At 46.8% G+C, this 21549-nt stretch overlaps 1 protein-coding gene across 4 annotated transcripts in view; it reads right to left on the bottom strand.

The window, feature by feature from the left end:
• Positions 1-21549, bottom strand: part of LOC142583131 (DDB1- and CUL4-associated factor 8) — a 63018-nt gene that overhangs the window by 14300 nt on the left and 27169 nt on the right. For all 4 annotated transcript variants that reach the window (XM_075693465.1, XM_075693462.1, XM_075693463.1 and 1 more), the window contains exons 7-12: positions 19855-19962; positions 19641-19707; positions 14353-14410; positions 3906-4013; positions 3589-3719; positions 1693-1812 (exon numbers count right to left, since the gene is read on the bottom strand). In XM_075693465.1, coding sequence (XP_075549580.1) covers positions 1693-1812; positions 3589-3719; positions 3906-4013; positions 14353-14410; positions 19641-19707; positions 19855-19962 — 592 coding nt within the window. The remainder of the gene's footprint in view (positions 1-1692; positions 1813-3588; positions 3720-3905; positions 4014-14352; positions 14411-19640; positions 19708-19854; positions 19963-21549) is intronic.

Genomic DNA, 21549 nt, shown 5'->3' with positions numbered 1-21549 from the left:
GACTGAATCTGCTTGCAAACGCAACTTTCTAATTGCATGCCTTGCGACAAGTGACCCCCGAAGTGGAGCAGCACCATGTTCCATACAGTACAAGTGCGATAAGATCTGATAGCACCCTGCGTACTGTGTGCTTTAGGTGCGAGTGAAAGTGTGTGAGGGTGAGACAAGAGAGATACTTTCCCACGCAAGCAAAGGAGAGGGAAGAGAGCTTGCTGTAATGCCATCAAGCGCGTGCGAGGGGGCAGGGCGGGGGGGTAAGTTGGCGCGCATCTCTTCTCCGCCGTGGCTATGCATGACTGCGCATGGCTGAGTGCATAGCCACGCAAGCTGTCTTACCACGAATTCTGTATTGGAGGTTGCACAATTTTGAGTTTCGGTCACCCACTGGAGCAAGAGGTAGACAAAGCATTGGCTCCCTGCTGCCAGCACTTTTCCCGATAGCATCGTCCCAGTGCGGGCGACAGCGGGAAAGCATGGCTGGGGCTTCGCTTAATTCGTAGCATAGAGAAGATGTAGTCGACATACACGGCATGAAACCGTATCATTTATCGCAGACTCCCAAATTTATCAAATTGAATTGTTTTCTCATTCAATTTTGCTTTGTTCGATTGCTCGGTAATTCGGAAAATTCTGCGGCCCCTTTCCATGTAAGAACAAAACTATCAGCGACTGTACTTATTTGCATTAAAGGTCGAATTTCAATACAACGAAACTTCAATATAACCTATTTTATTTACTTTGTTATATCACAGTTTAGCTGTACTGGGAAAAAAAGTGTTCGTTACGCGGGTATATACGGTACTGTTCTCTTCCCTTGGCACCTATTTTGCTACTCAAGCTGGTTATCTGCTTTGTCACCTGGCTAACTCAACTCTGTCACTCCTCTAAATCTCAACCAGAATATCGACCAACCTTAATCTTTACTCTTTAATCCACACTGCCTCTTCCTGGCCATTAATGTTACACTTGCTATTTTCCATTCCAATGCTCATCGCACACTCCTTAGCTTCTTCACAAGCTTGGCTGTCCTTCAAGTTTATGCCTCACTGCTCATTGTTTCATTATGGTGCACAAGAGGTGAAAAAAATGTGAAGAAACAACAGGACAGGAAAGAGCATTCTGTTCTGTCCTGTTATTTTTTGACATCCCTTTCACTTCTTTTGCACCATAACCAAGCATGACCCAACTACCCCAGCAACGAGTACTGATAGTTAGCATTGGTTGAATGCGTCACCAGGGGAACCATATTGTTATGTAGTGGTGATAGTACGCAGGCAGGTAGCGAAGAACACCTTTGATAAACTGTAAACAATTTACCTGGTGAACTAATGCGCCCCCCAAAGAAAGCAAAGAATAAACGACTCGGTGGCAGCAATAGCAGCAGGCGCCATATACAGTGATCGAACCAAATGCTCCCATCTGGCCACTCTAATACATGCATAATTTAATTTCCGATGCACTCTCGATGGCAAGCAAAATTCTAGGGCATGCCGCAATCATCTATTACGTGCCTACAAACTGATACAATGGGCCTGTCTTCCTGGAAAGAATGACTGCAAGACTGATCCGTTCACCGATACCGAAGATGTGTTCTTCGAGTGATAAAAGGCGTGTGATGACAAAGTCATACAACGAAGGCAAACGATTGAGACTGTACGAAAATCATGTGGCATTACAGACTCGGGTGCTCACCGTCTTCAAGTCTGACATGTCTGGAGGGTCCTCACAAGAAGGCACCCATATTTTGACATCTTCGTCAAGCCCGCTTGTGGCAAGTATAGGGCAGCTGGGATGAGGCTCCAAGCAGTTCACCTACAACGACAATAGGGGAAAAAATAATCATAAATAAATTCTGTAGTTTTATGTGCTAAATGATCCAGTTATGAGGCAGACCATAGTGGGAGTACTGGGATTACTTTCGACCACCTGGGGTTCCTTAACGTGCGCCTAAATGTAAGTACCCGAGGGCTCTTGCACTGCGCCCCCATCAAAATGTGGCAGCTGCGGCTGGGATCAAACCTGCACCACTGTGCTCAGAAGCGCAACACTATAGACACTGTGCTATTGTGCAGGGTTGTGGGCAAGGCGGTCAGCTTAGGTAGGCTTTGCAACATCACCACAGTCAAGCAACTGCTCGTCCACTGACACGGTCAAGACATGGAAATGGGTATTGACGTGAGGGAACGTGTTGGGAAGAGCTGTTGGCAGGTTAAAAAAAATGACAAGACTGAACAGGGGGCAACATTATCCTGAACAGTGAAGGGACAGCAAAACAAATAATATCTTGAGATAAAGTTATAGACTAGTTATAGATCTCAAGATGTTTGAAGTGCAACACTGACCAATAACACAGCTTTCAGAAATGAGAAAGTGACACAATGGTGCAACGAGACTGATGCAGCCATTCGGAAACTGCAGCATACCAGCTCTCATGACTTAACAGATCTTCTTTATAACCGTGACACAGATATGACAGCCGAGATATGCGAGCGCTGCAAAACAGATTTTAGAAGGTACAAGAAAAGTCACTTTCAACCATGCTAGAGTAATAATGCTTTCAAGGCATGCCTCCAGCATGCTTCCAGGGCAAAGAAGTACAGCGTACGGCGGCAGTGGCCTGGAATGGCACGGGTGCGCACGCTGGTACTTTCTCGGAGGCCATGGCAATGACACTCTTTGTGCAGTTCTCCAACCACCATGCCTATTACGACGGTTTAGATCAGTTTGGACCAGCCGCTGCTCAAGTGTTGCTATATTATCGTTGCTGTCAATATTCATGTGGAACCATTCAATGTGAATATTGAAGTGGTGCCGACGGCAGCTTCAGTGTTGGTAATTTTTCCACATGAACTACTGATACAATGAGCACTTTTTGTGGAACTATCAAGTTCGTTATAAATGGGTTTAACTGTTGAAGCCAGGCACCCTCTGTGTAGCTCTTGGATTTGATGTGGGCAGTCTTGCTCTATGATTACCTTAGCAGCCAAGAGCGCAAAGCACATTAATCCGAAAGAGCAACTTTTTTCGCAATAGCACGAATGTTAGCACCGTTGACACGTCCGCTTTATATCCTCTGCACTACCTGTGCACAGGTAAAACATCAGAAGCACAGCGTACCAGGAAATTCGGTGACAACACCATAAGTCAACCTTCGGTAGCCCAGTACTGAAAAAGAATTTCTTTGTGTGAATCAATGTGCTCTGCAATCTTGACTACCTGACAATATCTTTTTCTTTTTGTGGTTCTTGCCTGCTAAGCCCAATCGATCTTGGTTGTTACTCTGCCAATGTTGCCACACGTATCATTTGCCAGTTTTCAATAACACCTGCACATTATACCCAATGCATGCCCAAATAAAGTTTCAACAGGTAGTCAGTGTTTGTGTAACACTCTTGTCTCATTTTGTTTCCTTCTTTGCACAGAGTAGTGTAGCAAACCCCACAACCTGTGCCTACCCCTCCTGTCCTACTGCTCATGCTCTTGCACCAGACAGACAGACAAAGTGTGCGTCTTTCCACACAAAACTGCTAACTGCTGACACGAACGGCTTGCAAAACTGCTCACTGCAGTTCCCTTGAATGTACTCACCACGCCTTCTTCATCTCCATGCATGGAGTGAATAATGTGCTCACTCTCCTTGTCCCAAAGGTAGATGTAGCCGCAGTCACTGCCGCTGACGACATATTCACTCCGGAGACCCATGTAGTTGACACCTTTCACTGTGGGTGAGAACCATCAGCAGTATTGACATATTTTTGAAGTTGTAGAAACTCTACTGCATGCTTCTTGCATGTAAAGAAGGTGCACAAAACGCAAGCAGGGCACGAGGCTTTAGGTATACCAAGACACTTGGGTGTGCTAATTCTAAAACTCCCTAACAGGCAAAAGAAGCAAGCAAAACTCACCTGTCTGGCTGTTTCTGTGGCCTTTGTATCTGTGCACAAACTCAGCTCCATCAGAGTGTTTAGAGTTGAAAATGTAAATGTCCTCATCATTGTATGAAGCCAGTATCTCTGCGAAAAAATAAGTATAAAGGAGTGCGAGTAAACAAGGTACGTTCCAATGTATGCCAAGGTATGCATGTGTAAAAAAAAAACCTTCACATATGTATGCTGAAGGAATGTAGTGGGGTGCCGACTAGTGCGGACGCGAAAACATCGGCTCCCGATATCATCAATGATTTCACGAGGTTATTCACCCCAAATCGACGTGAATTGCGTACCAGCGAAAGCAGCAAGTTACACGGATTCCGGGGATACCAGATTTATTTCGGTGGGTGCACTCTTTCACAACATTTTGTGAATTCGAATTTTCAACCTCGGCGTGCAAAGGTGGGCAAACCTAAGCCTAACACCGCAAGTCACTCATTACCGCCATGGAAATCGTCACCGGTGAGACGATATCACCGGAAGACACGAATGACCCGGGCTGGATCGCGGCATATAACCGCAAACCCCGCAAGGGCAAGGCAAGTCAACATCAAGGACCAAGTTCGTCAAGTACACGTGGCAGACGAAGGGACGGCGATCGCACCGCCGGACCGAACAGCGCATACCAGCGCCTCGTCGCTACCTCGAGACTCCCTCAACTACCGAGGGACACGTTCCGTATCATCGTGAGACCCCAAGATGGTCTTAACGTGGCCAAATCTACACCAGTGCAGGCTGAGCAAGCCCTTGCAATGGCGGCAGCCCTGGCTCCTCAAGACCTCACGGAAGACTCCATCTGCCCCAAAGTAACTCAGAATATCTTCATCATCTGCACTCCCAGCTAACGTAATGCAAGAGCATACGCCACGGTGCAAAAGATTCGCATGAAAGATACCACATATCGGGTCGCAGTATACTCGGCCCCACCCGATAACACATGCAAAGGCGTAGTCCGAGGCATTGACCTCAAGCTCACTGACCCCCAACTCCGAGAACTGATCATCACGAAATGCAACCCCAATGCCTTGGAGGTGAAGAGAATAAAAAACACCACAGCCGTGACAATCCTTTTCCAAGGAATGCAAGTACCAAGTTACATCTACTGCGGAGCAAGCATTGCTCGATGCACGCTCTTTCGCAGACACACGGAAGTTTGCTACAACTGTGGCAACACCGGTCACCGCGCGGATGTATGCCCTAACCCCAACACCACGTGGTGCCGGAAGTGTGGCCTCAAAACGCCACCAGAAGATCACCAGTGTACTCACTGCACCCTGTGTGGCGGACCACACCCAACCACTGACAAGGACTGCAAACACAAGTTTCAAGTCCCTTACATCGTGCGACAGAGACGCCGCCGCAGACGCAACCAACGCGGCTGCAGCCGCTCCCGAGGACCGAGCGGCGCCAGTCACAGCGACTTGAGCGCCACCTCGGGAATTTCCATACCGACCACAAGGAGTCGCTCGGTCACGCCGACACCCGAGCGCCACAGTGCCCTCCGTAGCAGCCGCTCCCGCTCCAGGGGGTGCCCTACATCCGGCCACACAGAACTGATGTGGGCCAACCGAGTAAGAGGGAAACAACAGCAGCAGCAACGGAACGCCTCATCTACCAGACAGGTAACGCGGTCTTCATTGCCCGAGCATGAAAGCGAGATAGTAACAGCCCTACGACAGGAACTAGCGGGTCTCCGAGCCACCATACAAGTGCTTACAAAGCAGCTTAATGACGCGAAACAGCAGATTCAAAGCCTTAAAGCTCCCAAACAAGCATCACCCCAAGAGACAAACGTAAAAGTAAGCACAGCCAAACGCAAACCCCCTCCGCTCCCAGAGTTGGAAGAAGAGAGTCACGCACTGCAAGACACCCTAGGCGAAATTCTGCGCCTCACGCGAGAGAACCTAGAAAGTATTCGTACCCTAGCAAACCGTGTAGAGGTGATCGAAAACAAAGTCGCCATAAAAATTAAAAACAAAGCTAGTCAGCCACAACAGATGGACATGACGATGCACCCTTCATCACCAATAAATCCCCCGCAAAACCATCATGGCTAACACGACACGGGATACCTTAGAAATTTGGCAATGGAATTGCGCTAGCTACGTGAAACGCAAATCCTCGCTGCAACAGCACCTCAAAATTCAACCCAAAAAGCTGCACGTAATACTATTACAAGAAACTCTATGCGAAACCCTCACGCTCGCAGGGTACAGCCCCGTCTCCCAAAGAGGAGGGGACGCCAGGAGAGGCATCGCCACGCTTGTTAATAGAAAATTCGCGTACATCGTTCATGCCGTCCTACTAAAAAACAGTCGCATCGAGGCGATCCTAATCGAGCTTGTACCTAACCGACTCTTAAAACAAACCATTTTTGTACTAAACGTCTACAGCTCCCCTGTGCACTACAAACAATCCTTCCACGCGATCCTTACTAAAGTCACATCATTGGCACGAAACTCACCGCTCATCATCGCAGGTGACTTCAACGCCCCCCACCCGTCGTGGGGCTACCCCACAATCAAGCCTAGCGGCAACAACCTCTCGCGCGCAATAGACGACCTGTCCCTCACCCTGGTGACGGACCACAGGTTCCCCACCAGATTGGGTACGTTGACGCGACGCAATACTACACCGGACCTCACGTTACTCCGAAATGTAGCAAACTACACATGGACAAACATGCAAGAGAACCTGGGCAGCGATCACTTCATTATACGCACAGAAATACCAAACACGACCGCCCCACCCCAAACTTTCACCCTCACAGACTGGGATACCTTCCGTGAGTTACGGAAGGAAGACACGAACACGTACAACTCCTTTGCGGAACTCCTCTCTGCGATAAAGGGCGATGTAACTAGAGCCACGAAAACCATACAAACGGAACTGGAGGTCCCAAGGGTTGACCTTCACCTCGCACACTTACTCGAAGCCAAGGCCTCGATACCTGGGCGATGGAGAAAGCAACGTCTAAACAGATGCCTCTTGCAAACGCATCGCGATCCTCAACCAACACATCGACCAGTACTGTACGGAACTCACAAGACTCCAATGGCACGAACTCTGTGAGGCGGTCGACGGCCGCATGCGGACCGGAGGTAAGTGGAACCTCCTGAAACGCATGTTAGACAACAGCCAAACGAAGGATAATCAAAGCCACGCGCTAGACCGACTTTTACACTCACATAAAGAGAAAGGGGGAACGGAGTAGTCTTTCGTGGAAGAAATTGCCAAACAATACCTTTTGTTAGGCAACGCTCACCACAACGATTACCCGAGCATAAAGTGCGAATCCACTCCCGAACTAGATGCTGCCTTCACAGAAGCAGAAGTCCGAGAGGCGCTACACAACCTAAACAGCAGGTCGGCCTCAGGACCTGACGGGGTAACCAAGCGAATGTTACGTAACTTAGACGACCAATCCATTACATTACTCACGGAAGACATCAACCACGTGTGGGACACAGGAGAGGTACCAACGCAATGGCGCGCTGCCACAGTGGTCCTCATTCCCAAACCCGGCGAACCCCTTAACCTGGACAATTTATGACCCATCTCTCTTACTTCATGCGTGGGTAAAGTAGCGGAGCACGTCATTCACAACAGAGTGTCACACTACATTGAGGAACACGAACTCCTCCCATACAACATGATAGGGTTTCGACCCCACCTATCCACTCAAGATGTCATGTTACTCCTAAAGAGACAGATCTTCGACGTTAAAACAAGAGACGTTCGAGGCATCCTCGCCCTCGATCTCACGAAAGCATTCGATACCGTCTCGCACCACTTCGTACTGGAGTCTGTGGCAGGCCTCGGCCTCGGCCGAGATTTCAGGAGTACGTACGCTCCTTCCTAAAAGACAGAGAAGCCCGACTGCGAGTCTTAGAACTTAAGTCGGACCCTTACACGCTGGGCTCCATCGGAACACCTCAAGGCTCAGTCATCTCTCCATTACTATTTAACATAGTGATGAAGGGACCCGCAGACAAACTATGAGACATCCCGAACGTAAAACGCGCTTTCAGGGGTGGAAGCAGGCTTGAGCATTTTGGAGCAGCTCATGGAGCAGTAATAATGCCATTCCGGAGCAGCTTTGGAGCACGAAAGTTATGTTTTGGAGCACAAAAATTGTGTTTTGGAGCATGTTTCTAGAGTAAAGTACTTGTAATAATTGCAACTTCACACTGACATACAAAAAAACGCAAAGAAAATCATTTTATTCAGCATTCAATTTGCTTGTTAGAATTACTTGTTAGATTCCAGCATGGAATCTATCATTCTAATGCGCTCAAGCACCGCCGGCAATTTGGAATTCACATCAACGAGCAAAACGTTTCCAGTTTCCACTTTGTCCATGTCCTTCGATTTTACTCCTGTGCTGATGAGTTCCTCGGCACTGGTAAGTAATGCCTTCAGGGTGGATAGACGGCACTGCAGGGTGGCCTTTTCCTCTTTCAGCTTTTTTTCTTCGCTGCTTTCTGTCAGTGGCTCGTCACATTTCCGTTTGCGTGATTTTGATTCTTCTTCCATTTCAACGCGTTTGCGATAACCACTGTACGACTTTCCAACACACTTCAGGAGATCTCTAGTGATTGGCACCTTTGTGACGTCACCCCCATAACGCTTCAAGTATGCTTTCGTTTGACGAAGGCTTGACACACTTGTTATTGACAAAGAGGCTCGATGGTGAAGCGCCTGCTTGTTTTCGCTGAATCCTCTCTCGCAGTCTGCGTTGCCATGCGGCAAGGAAAGAACAGCCCTTACGAGCCTTCCCAGTCTTGGGTATTTGGGTTCGCCAGTGGGCATTTTTAGTGCAAACACATTAACCCAGTGTTCAACAACATTTGTTGAAACATCCCAGTCAGAAATTTCGCAGCAAAGGCGCAAGCACTCATCAGTTAGAGATGATACTTCGCTGGGTGGCATGACTTGTGGCAGGGCATTCGCGATGTAGCGCAGTGACGTTGTGTAGTGGTCTCCTACTACACCAGGCTTCAAAAATCTACTGTGGAACAGCACTTTGTTGTCCAAAGGTAACCTTGAGACGAGGTACTTTGTGCAGGATATATAGAAAGCTCTGGTCTTGACATAGAAAGCCTTTTTCTGAGTTGGTGTCCAAAGCTCCATTTCTTTCTCAGTATCTAAGCCAAGCTCAGGTTTCACTTTCCAGTTAGCTTGCGATTCAACTTGAACATTCTTCAAATGGAAACCAGTTACATCTACAAACGACTCCTGCCGCAAAAATCTGCCCATCAGCTGTTTGACCACAGCAACTATTTCATCATAAAATAAATGAAGAAGAGGCTCTTTGCTCTGAAACAAGGTTTGAAACTTGTCAAAGAGCTGGGCGGCATTCTGAACAAAAAGGAGTCGTGCACGTCGCGCCTGCCATAGCACACGCGCCTGTGGTGTGCGGGCATCACTGTTCCCTACACAGGTTCGGTGAGGTCTATTAGGTCAATCACTGACGTCGCGGGTGGTACTTCGAAGCGGCCCCGCCATAATTAACCAGTGCGAACCTTCTCATGTGCGAACTAGCGAGCGTCCGACACCATAGGCTTTGGGACCGCGCTGCTATTTCGAATTATATGAGAAAACGGGGGTCAAATAATAGAGAATTTAGTATGCTCGACAACCTGACCTGATGACAAGCGAGGACCAACAAATACAAGTGGCACTAGCTTGTTTCCTACTGCATACCATATATCACGAAAAATCAAACAATGGCGCCACATTTTCGTCCACTGCAGCTACAAGGCATGACCACCCAGCTTCGCTTTTAGACAATCCTGTCTGCGCTGCCCTCAAGGCTGAGCATTTAAGTTACATAACTGCTATAATGTAGCATTTTCTAGATTCGGTAGCTTCAATACACTTACTTTTGCTCATGTCCAAGCTTGCAGGCGACCAGCATCCAACGGCAGCAGCTTACAAACACAACACCAAACAGCTTCGCACGAAGTATCGGATCGGATCGGATTGGATCAGATTGGCTAGCCCACAGTGAGAGGAAAAATAACCCATAGGCTTCGCTAAATTTGACGGTAAAACATCGAAGTGGCCGGCGCGGCGGAGTTATGGCGCAAAATTGTGTTTTAGAGCAGGATGGCGCAGGGAAAGCAGTTTGGAGCAGGATGGCGCAAATGGCGCACCACTTCCAACCCTGCGCTTTATACGCAGATGACATCACCATTTGGAACCCGGGAGGCTACACGGCATTAACGTCTGCCCTAGATGCCACGGAAGACTACCTACTAGACACAGGAATGAAACTATCCTCCAAGAAATCAGAACTCTTACTATTTCTCAAGTCTTGCCAAGGAGTCCGCTATCTAACACCTCTAGACGAACTTCCGATCGCACTACACACAAGAGACGGACATCAGATTCCGCGAGTCGACCACATACGCATTCTTGGGCTCCTAATCGCAGCCACCGGATGCCACGGACACACGATCAAACATTTAACCGCCAAAACTGAAAACATGATCAGGCTCATCCACAGTCTCGGGGTGCAGGAAGGGTCTCTGCGAAGATAACCTTTTGCGCGTATGCCATGCATTTCTTATGAGCCACATTACCGTATTTACACGATTGTAAGTCGACCCCTTTTTTAAAATCTGAAAGTCTGAAGTTGGGGGGGTCGACTTACAATCGAAACCAAAAACATGGCCCCGCCAAAAAAAGCCGTACCAACGAGAGCTACAACGTAGTTACAATTTTATGTTTGCTCTATGGCCCTACCCGTATCTTTTTGCTATCCCGCGTGTTTGTTCGCATTTCGGAAGGGTTTTTCAACATTTTTGAGAGTCTTACAGTGCATGCAACACGAGGGGGGGGGGGTGTCGATAGTTGATGGAAGCGCCACTGTTCCCATTTGCGGCGGCACCCTCAGAACGGCGGCGCTTGCGGGGAGTATCGGTAGTTCATGGAAGAGCAGACACCACTCGCGGGTTTCTTTTTCTCTGTTTAAAGGCATTGGTATTGGTTTGACTAACTTCTTGACGCGCTCCACTTCGGCTACGCGCTACTTCTACGCTTCCCCAGTCGTCATGAGTGCTGCAGGCCCACTAATCTTTCGGCACTCGTTCACAGCAGCGTTCAAGAGGGCTGCCATCCGTTACGCCGAAGAAACAAATCACTGCGCAGCGGGCCGCAATTTCGATGTTTCTAAACGGGTGGTGCGAGAGTGGCGACTGCAGCGAAGCGAAATTTTCACCTGTGTGGCGGCAAGTGAGAAATTCCCACGTGCCGAAGTATGGACACTTTGCGGAGCTGTAGGCTAAGCTTGCGGCGTACGTCGCTGAAATGCATGATCGGACCCTGCCAGTGAAGTGCGACGTGGTCATGAAATAAGCCCGGACCTCCGCCTTAATTTTAAGGTTCTGCTCCGCCGTGAGTACAACGAGTGGCTGGCGGCAGAAGACTGCGAAATTACGCCAACCGGACCTGTCAAAAGAGCCTCCCAGACGGCTGCGTGTGGTTGGGTGCATTTGGCGTGGGCTGCTGTTCTGCAAGATGTCCTGGTGCGGTCGTTTGCCAAATTTGAAATTTCGCTGGACTACGACGCGCTGTGGGACCGCAGCAACGATGACGATGGCAGCACTAGTGAAGACGAGTAGTCCAATGACCATGTCAGCTACTAATAAATTTTCGTTATCGAATGCGCCCTCGGTTTTTTTTTGGTCAAGCGATATGGGGGGGTCGACTTACATTCGAGTCGACTTACAATCGTGTAAATACGGTAATTACGTCGCCTCTGCCCACAACTGGACGAAAATAGAAAAGACGAAACTAAACACACTCATTCGCAAGAGCATCAAACAGGTCTTGGGCATTCCACAAAGAGCAAGTACAGCAAAGGTTGACCAGCTAGGCATGCACAACAACATCGAAGAAGTGATCGAGGCTCAGACTATGGCGCAAATACTACGCCTATCCTCGTCCAAAGCCGGTAGACTAATCCTAAACGAAGCTGATATTTCCCCATCTCCCAATCTTGAGCACGCGATTACCCTACCGAGCGAAATTAGAGACAACTACAAAGTTTCACCATTTCCCAGAAACGTCCACCCACAACACAACGTGGGCAGGCGCCGGGCTCGCGCCCGCGCGATTCTCGACCGCACCGACGCGGATCGTGAAGCCACCGCATTTGTGGACACGGCCCAGTACGGCAACACATCCACTTTCGCGATAGCAGTTGTGGACGGTAACGGAACCTTACGATCATCCGCATCGGTTAAAACGACCACCAGCGCTAAAGCAGAACAGATAGCCGTAGCCATCGCCATGGCAGACCCCACATTTACCCATGTCCTCACGGACTCGCGTGCCGCAATTCGAGCCTACGAAAGCGGCAACGTATGTAAAGAAGTAGCATATATACTACTAGCGAGCTCAAAGGAGAGCAAACGAAACCTCTCCTGGTTCCCCGCTCACATGGAGAAAGACATTCATCCACGAAAACAACCTCAATGAAACGGCCCACGACCGTGCGCGAGAACTTGCCCGCCGCGACGGTCCCACGGCCTCCGAGGGGCTGGACATTCAGTTTAATGACCCGCTACTCACTTATCACGAAATCACCTCACACTATCGAAAAGGCAGAATGAAATACCTGCTCCCGCACTCCAAACTCGAACGTGCGCAGGCGGCCGCGTTTCGAATGCTACAAACGGACTCGTATCCGTCACGAGGCCTACTGAGTCACTATAACTCAGACATCCCGGCTAATTGCCCAGACTGCCAAAAACTCTACTGCTCACTTTCGGACATGCCTTGGCAATGTACCGCATTAACAAAGGGCCCTCTCTCCCGTGAGCCCGAATGGGAGGAAGCCCTCAAAGGCCCAGACCTCAAACTCCAGCTCAAGGCCGTCCAGAGGGCCCAAGAACTGGCGGAGCGTCACCACGTTCCCGTCCCAACTTGGGCGTCACCTACGGTTTCGGCCCGAGGAGCTCCCCGCATGGGATCTCTAACGGCTTAAAACTCCTCAGGTCTTCACTGAAGTTTTTGACTGACTGATGTGTATGCAAATCCGAGCAACCCATACATAAAAAAAACAGCGAAGGTGTATAAGACAGTTCTCACACCCTTCATTGCTGGGGTCTGGTTTGTCACTGCCCGAAATATACCCAAAATATATATATCCAAGACCCAAGGCAAAGACATCACCACATACAGCATAGACCGCTTATAATGCTGCAGTTGTGAATACAGTCAACACCCTATTTTTCAAACATGCCCAATGCCTAAATGATCATTTCAGGGAATTTTTCATTCATAATGTAGAGAAACCTTGCCTTTTCCCGCTGCTTTATGCAGTACTACATTCTGGGCAGTGCATAATCCTTAGGTGTACATTACACTGCACATTTGTGTTGGCACTCCATTACCTAATCTGCCAGGCAAGGAGCTGACCTACATTGATGATATTGGACAATGTTTTTAACAGCCTGATCCACTAATGGGATGACCCATATGTGACGTTACGGCTTCTGCCGAGATACGGCTGAGCACACGGTAACAGGTTCGATCGATACCTGCCTGTGGTGGTCGCCCTACTCTGATGATGGCGGAATGCAAGAAACGTTTGCGTATGTACATTGAGCTGCATGTTAAAAGCCTCAAATGGTTGAAATTAATCCAGAGCCTGAAGAAAAATAAAACAGATGATGAAGAAGATAAAGAAATTAACAAAACCTAAGGTTACGGCCCCCATATGGAAGCCTTGTTCACAATCTGTTCATAATCGTGAGGGGCTGAAACGTTAAATTTTGACTAACATTTTGATCTGGGTCGGCATCTGCATTTTTCATGATTCTTCCTGACCAGATGAGATTTCGCCAGACTCTCAACTTTATAATCCAGAGCATTCCAACAGTGGTACATCTCACAGCCTATGTGTTACACTGGGATATTTATCCTGATGTGTGTTATCAGTTAGCACAGTTATCCTGATCTATGTAAATCTGGCAATGTGGTGCTACGTGTCTTGGTCATGTTAGAATGTTCACGTGGTGGGTGCAAGAGGTCCGATGTAAGAGCAAGCTACTGCAGGATATGGGACATGACAGTACTCTGCCCATTTTAAGCTGGCAATAATGTTACACAAGCAAAACACATGCAAGACGTGTTGCAACTATCCAGATAATGAAAGAAAAAAAAAGAACAGCAGAGACACGCCAGCAATTAAGTTGCTCAAAACCATGCACCATTAGTTGGAATTGCCATCTTACTTTCACCTTCTGAGACAATGAGAGAGCCCCTTCAAAATAAACTACTTGTGGCAGTTCTGTTGTTAAGCACAAGTACTGTAAACTGTTCCAATGTGCCCATTTGAAAATTTATGCCGCATGCACAGCAAGAAATAACTGTCGCAAAGTAAGAGGAAAGAAAAAAAGTGGATCCATACCTGAGCCATCATAGTTGTACACTAAACAAGAAACACTGGCTCGCACTTCACAGTTCAGCTGCAAGAAACAGAAACCTTGTGGTAAAGTGAATTCAATAATGCGCAAAAAAAAAAATGTCATTTCATAAAACATTGACAAATTTCTAAGGGAAAAAAAAAAGAAAGAAAGCACAGAACACTATTCCTACGCTTTAAGCGATTTCATAGGATAGTCACTGAACAATTTTTTTTGGGCGGGGGGGGGGGGGGGGGGGGCTGCTGCTCACCATCGCAGCACCGCAAGGGCTGTCATGCTGAAATGAGTTGTAAATGGGAACAGAGTGGAACATCACGTGCACCTGTTTACTCGAAATTGTGGTGCATGATTTGCAGCATAACTGGGCATTAAACATACATTATTTCTCTAAGCATATGTGACTGAACCATACCAGCATCACAAACAGACTGGCGAATGCAGAAAGAGAACTACAGTTGAACCCACTTATAACAATATTCAAGTGCCACAAAAATTCCATCGTTAGAACCGATAATTGTTATAACTGGATCACATGAAAAAAAAAAAATCAAAATGGGGGTTGGTGTAGTTCCGAGAAAACTATAATGGCGGGGAGGCCAGTTCTCCCCACCACCTTCCTCCATCCGGCTTCTTATTGTGTTGACTCGTTTAACTGTTTAACTCTGCTTCTTGCGCGCTTTGATGGCCCCTAAAGGCGCCTTTTAAAAAATGCGGGAATGTTGCCACAGCAGCATCTCAGCTTGAGAAATCCAGAAGAAATGCTGGGACGTGACTGCCACAAGCAATTGGCCACATAATTCTCACTGGCTTGCATGAGAGAACCGCCTGTCCGTCAGCCTTGCTTGCTTTACGCGAAGCTTGCCAACACCCTTCTATAAGGCATCTGGGTGCTCCACGTAATGAAACGGAAGGTCCGTCAAGAAAACAAGCCCATGAGGGACTGAATCATCAACAGGGCCTCTTGCAGGGACAACGATGAGGCAGCTTGCCCTACCGCGTCAGCGCTGTCGTCGTCGCTGTCACTGTCGCTATTCGATGCAAGCACGTTCGCGACGATCGCCTTATCGGTTAGAAGCACTTCGTTTCCTAATCTATAGCAGTGCGCTTTCTTTTCACCGGCAATGCACGACGTTGCCGATGATCAGCCAGCAGATCAGCCATCTTCCGTTTCGGCGGCGAGTAAAAACGAGGCTGAGAAACAATGTGGCCCGGAACGATTTCGACGTAACGAACAAAGACAAGCACAAGCAACTTAATCTGTTAGCGGAACTGCGCAGATTGAGGGCCATAGAATAATGAACCAACTGTGAGGGTTCAGCGAGCAATTTGGGAGCAGCGCTATGCAGCGCCGGCAGCGTTGTCAGCGCAGTTGGCGCAGCACATTCAAGTTCAGAGGGGTGGAATGGCGATGCGAGAGATGTGTGCGAGGCTGGCATCCATCTCTCGTGAAGAGAAGCGCACGACAGCACTTGGAGTGGCGGGTGATCGTGCAGCGGCTCGCATTTCACTTTTTCTTTTTTCTTTTCAAGGATTTTGCATTCCATTACCTTCTGGCACGGACACCCAGCAGCCAGACTTCATCGTTATAACTGATAATGCGGCATGGGGACATTGTAGTAAGCAGGTTATTTCCCCATACAAAACAATGTTGACGGTGCAGCATTTTTTCATTATTATGACCGATATATTGTTAAAACCGGTATCGTTATAAGTGGGTTAGACCGTACATCTATGTTGTCTTCTCATGTAAAATGACGGGATGGTGTGGGAAAGTTGGAGTAGACTTGCGGTTGTCTTAGATAGCACGACAAGACAAGAACAAGGCAAAGTGAACCGACTGTACAGTGCATGTCCCATTGGCTCATTCTTGCCTTTGTCCTCATCTTGCCACGCTAATACTTAAAGAAGCTGCTTTCTCTTATTCGCACTTCACTGCAGCATGATAATGCATGGAGACAATTTATAATGAGAATGAAACAACTTTCCAAATGCAATCTCAGTGGAATGCAGCATTGTAAATATCCCTGGTGTAAACAAAGTTTCCCCAATCTGTGCAATGTCTGGCCACTGGGCCTAACATCTTTCTCCTGCTAATGCTATGTCCAAATGAAAGACAGCCTTCAAGGTGGAGCAGGTCAGAGAGAGGCAGAAGGACTTTATTGCAAGCAAGAGAGAGAGAGGTCGGTTCAAGTGAAAAGCCTATGGCCTTTCACCCACCTTTTGGGAAAGAGCATTGGGAAGAAAACTGACGGGAGGAGCATAGAAAGCAGCGAAGGCCACGGAGATTGAAATTATTCTACAATGCAAGGTTCCACCTGCACTGTTGACATGGTAGCAGCGACATCTGAACAGAATATTGTGCACACACTCTTGAATGATGTCAGCTCATTAGAAGCGGTGTTCCGCTCCCCAGCCAGCCGACCTACAGTCAACACTGACTACCTGATCCCCATAACTTTTGCCTGTGTTGCCACAAAGTGAATTAGACAAGCTTCGCATAAGAGCCCCAACTAAGTTAGTGCCATGCCCTCAATGTAGCTAGCCCCTTATGAACACCTGCACGTAACCATATTCTAACAGGTGGCATGTTGGATTGCGTCTTTTGAATGTAAAATGCATTATTATCATATGTTTCAAGCAGATATCACCACATTGAATCACAGGACTGAGAAAAAGTGCATTAGTGAGCTTTCCAAATGCTGTATGAGTACCATACTTTGTTGTGTAAGGCCCATCACCCCATCTTGAAGCTAAAAATGTTGAAGAATTTTTTACCAAACAGCTCTCCGCAAGAACTCCAGCACCAGCAGCTTAACCTGGGCAATTGCAAGAGTAGAAGATGCTAAAAATACTGAATAAAAGATTACCTGTAGGGAATGAGAGGTTTTAGATTCTGGCATAGGATTAGCTGCACAGTGTGAAGTGTAGAGTAGTAAACCTGCCTTATGAAGGATGCGCACACTGTCCACCACCAGTAAAATGTTACGTGAATGAAGCACTGATGACACGGAAGACTGTACACAATGTATTTACACAGTGGATTGAAACGCCAGCCAGTTTAGCTAACCGCTCGCACACGACTCTCTTCATCGTCAGGACGGCTGTGTTCCAACTTTTTCAATGAATGTGCTTACCAATATCATTTAAAAATAAAATCCAGGTTTTATAGGAGTAAATATATAACAAAGAACAATAATATGTTCTTTTCTTTGCTGGATTTGCCGAGTTTGACGATCTGATCTTTTTTTTTTTTCTTTTGCAGGCTTCCATAGCTCTGTTCTAAAAAATTCATTAGCGGCTGTATAGTAGGAATTCTAGGGTTTTACATGCCAAAACCAAGATTTCGTCATGAGGCAGGCTGTAGCGTGGGACTATGGATTAATTTTGACCACTCGGGGATCTTTAACGTGCTCCCAATGCAGGGACATGGACGTTTTTGCATTTCGCTCCTATCGAAATGCAGCCGCCGTGGCTGGGATTTGATCCCGCGACCTCGTGCTTAACAGCACAACAGCGTAGCCACTAAGCCACCACAGCGGGTGCTGTGTACTAGGGACCAATGTGAAAGAAAACACTAGATTCACATTTAGGGCATGAAACGTCCGTCTGTTGCATTGAAATCTAGAGGCTGATTAGCAAGCATTAGCAAGTGGATTCCAAAGCCACACCTTCATTGATTGTTGCTCTAGCACAAATTAACTGTTCCCTTTCAGACTGGCATATGATGCGCATGCATGATGCGCATGCATGAATTGTGCTTGACAGCCAAAAGATATTAAAAATGTAATTTATACTTTGCTTATAACTGCACTTAATCCAATGAGGTCCAAACCACAATGGTGAATTAACTTCACATTGCTAGGGTGTCTTCCGCGAGAAAAGAAAGCAGTGTCTTAGCAGACAGCAATGTCTTAGCAAGACATTGTCCTAGGTATGGCATGGAAAACAATCTCTGAATAATTAGCGCTCACACTACAAACGCTCACAAACTAAAAAAGCTCTGTGACAGATGCCTCCTTGTATACGACTACCACTATGACTGTAACTGATGTTTCTTTCTATTCTAACATTATTATTCAATAATATTAACTCCTGTTAAAGAGTTGCACATTTAAAAGGGTACTGGCACGTTATACTAACTTTTGGAGATAAAAGCCAATATGCAAGACAGCGTGTTCAATGTGTGACATGGAGTATTTCAGCATTGCATCACTAAACACACCCCATCGTACCGCCCTATTTGTTCTCTCAGGCAGTGAAATCGGAAGTCAGATGTAGAAGTAGCATTATGATAAATTACAGTCGAATCTTGTTAATTTGAACACATTTAATTTGAACTTTTGGTTTATTCGAACTGACCCTGTGGTCAAAGCTGTGTGTATTACAATGGGTGAAAATGCCTGGTAATTCTAACGCACAAGCATTTGCGACGGTTGATTTGAACACACTGTGCTCCGACAATGCTCCCCACAGAGTACCAAATCATGCGGTGGCACTTCCGACTAGCATTCCTCTGACCCTGCCACAGAGGCAAATTTTAGGAGAGCCTTTTCAATGCCGCACTCGAAGAAAAAAAAAATAAATAAAAAAAAGGCTGTGACGGAAATTTATGCGCAGGAATGTGCAGACGATTACTTCTGTTCGTGATGGGTTAATGACTTCTGTTAGTTTCGTGACACTGCCATGCACCTCATAGATGTACCCTATAGATGTACTTCATAGATGGACCCCCGAAGTATAAGAACGTCTGAAATTTCGGATGCAAGAAACCTTCGCTGTCCGACTTTCCAGACTTTTTGCCATGACCGCAGGTCCGAAATGGCATTAATCAAAGCCACCACCATCACCCCCATTTTGATTATACTATTAATAACAGACAGTAATTTGTAAATATGTGTGAATAAATCTTGTGGAACTTCCCACATATGTGTTAGCTCAGTGCACTACATGTGCGACTGCAGGTAAGTCCTCCATTCAATTAGCTTCCTTTAATTCGAACTTCTTTTATTTCGAACAAACTTTTGCACCCCTTCGAGTGCAAATTATTGAGATTCGACTGTACTTAAATCGAATCAAGGTGTACCTCAGTGATTTTTATCACAGGCAACAAACGGTCACCTTCTTGTGCAGCAAAAATACCGTCCTGAAGGTTCAATGGGTACACTCCTCTAGTGGCAGTTCAGAAAGCAAGAATACTTCTGCATTGTCCGTTTTCCTGTGACAGATCACAATGTTCATCAGCAAACTAAGCGGATGCTTAAAAGCTACTGACCAAATGATGTGGACAAAATTTCTTCATTGGATTAGAATCTTCTCTTGTGAGCCTCCGATCGTAAACTCTGAAAAATAAAATGCCACGATGCACCACCAAGTTTCAAACTCTTGGAAAGCATGGGCTTTCATTATCAGCGTGGATAAAACACAAAATGAGAGAAACGAGAGAAGCAGTGTTGACTCAGCTGTTAAAATGAACACTGCATCCATACCTGACATAGTGGTCTCGACCTCCAACGGCATACTCGTTTGGGTTGGCTGGGTTAATAAATATTGTGTAAAGGGGAACTTTCTTGTCATTTTCCTTTACTAAGACTAGTCTGAAAAACAGAGGGAGAAGTAGTGATTAGTTAATGAGTACTTATTGCCAAACATAATGCAACACCACAACTTTAAAGTTTAAACCCTTCCTGGTCCATCTTTTTTTTTAAGTTGGACCGTGCTATAACGCAGCTGCATCCAACATGAAAATATTTTATCCGATAATCGTAATAAGCATATATTCGTCACACACTGATATTAGCAAGAACATTTAGATTTGTTTCATTATAGTCAATCCCAGATATATCAAACTTTGATATATAGAATTCTTCTCTATATAGAGCAGTTGTAAAATCCCATTGAAAATCCCATGAAAAAAAAAAAGTAATGTCCTACGCATACATCGCACTCCCACTCGCCACCACATCCAACATATTGAACGCTTCACCGCATCGTGCCTCTGGAATTGCGCTTCTCCCAACGGAGACACAACCACTTCTCACGTGTTCAGAAATACTTAATGCCAACAAATTTGAAACGGCCCTGCTTTGGCAGATGCTGTCAAACAGGAGATGGAATCTGAAGGACATTACATGGCACGGAGGAATAATTAGCAGGCTGCTCTCAGTTTTGCTCGATGCACTATGAATAATCTGTGCAAAGTGCAGACGTTCATTATTAGCAAGAGCAGATCACCACTCTGCTTCAAGGAAGCGAATGGCCTTCTGGTCCGATATGCATTCCACAAGAAAGCGAGGACGACACTTAATTTTTTCATCGACTGGCACTGGGCATGAGGTGTTGAACTGGAAGTACTGCGCTGCTGGGTTTGTCTTTTTGTAGATAAAGGTTTTCTGCAAACAGAACTTTAGGATTCCGCGAGTGGCCAAAACAAATCCAACCCTGACCTCCACTTGCACAGATCATTATGTTACAGCTTTAGTTTAACAAAACCACTGCACACAATATCCACACTTTGCAGAAAGATGCCCCTTCCATAGCAGCAGCGGCGCAAAAGACTCATCGCTGCACAAATGCACGCGTTTCATCCATGCTCGCATGGTTACACGTCAGTGTGAATGGATTCAGACATTCTGCAAGCTCAAATCCACTTTCAAAACTACAAACGTTTATGTACGTTTGGCAGTCGCTGACACAGGGGCCAGAGGGGAAGTGCAGAAAACAAGGGGACGTTCAGGCTGCGAGGTGCCAAAGCGCTGAGCAGCACGCAAGAAGCTACACGGCGACTTTTTCGGGTGGTCAAGGAGCGCGATCAACTGGTTCCCACAGGAAGTCAGCTTGGAAAACCAATAAGAGTCCTCCTGGCTTGTTGCCCCCGTATGACAATCGGCCGGGCACATTTACACTCGATTCACTGCGCAAGTGTACTGATAGCAGCACAGTGCGTATCTATACAGGCCGGTTTGCTTCTGCAGTGCGTCGATTTCTACCTTATCTTGAATAAATGCATGCAACGAGCACTGTAACGTGCACGAGGCGCACCGCAGCCTCGGGTCAGGGCAACGCAGGCTTTTAGGGTTAGCGTTGTGAATACCATTCCACAGAGCGAGCAACTTGCAACATTTGTGAGCAAGAAAGTAACCTTTTAGGCATTCGAAACGGCCTTGGATAAGCTAATCAGCAAG

This window comes from Dermacentor variabilis, chromosome 5 (assembly GCF_050947875.1).
Source record: "Dermacentor variabilis isolate Ectoservices chromosome 5, ASM5094787v1, whole genome shotgun sequence".
In the NCBI taxonomy this organism is placed as follows: Eukaryota; Metazoa; Arthropoda; class Arachnida; order Ixodida; family Ixodidae; genus Dermacentor; species Dermacentor variabilis.
This window is presented reverse-complemented; position numbering and strand designations above follow the sequence as displayed.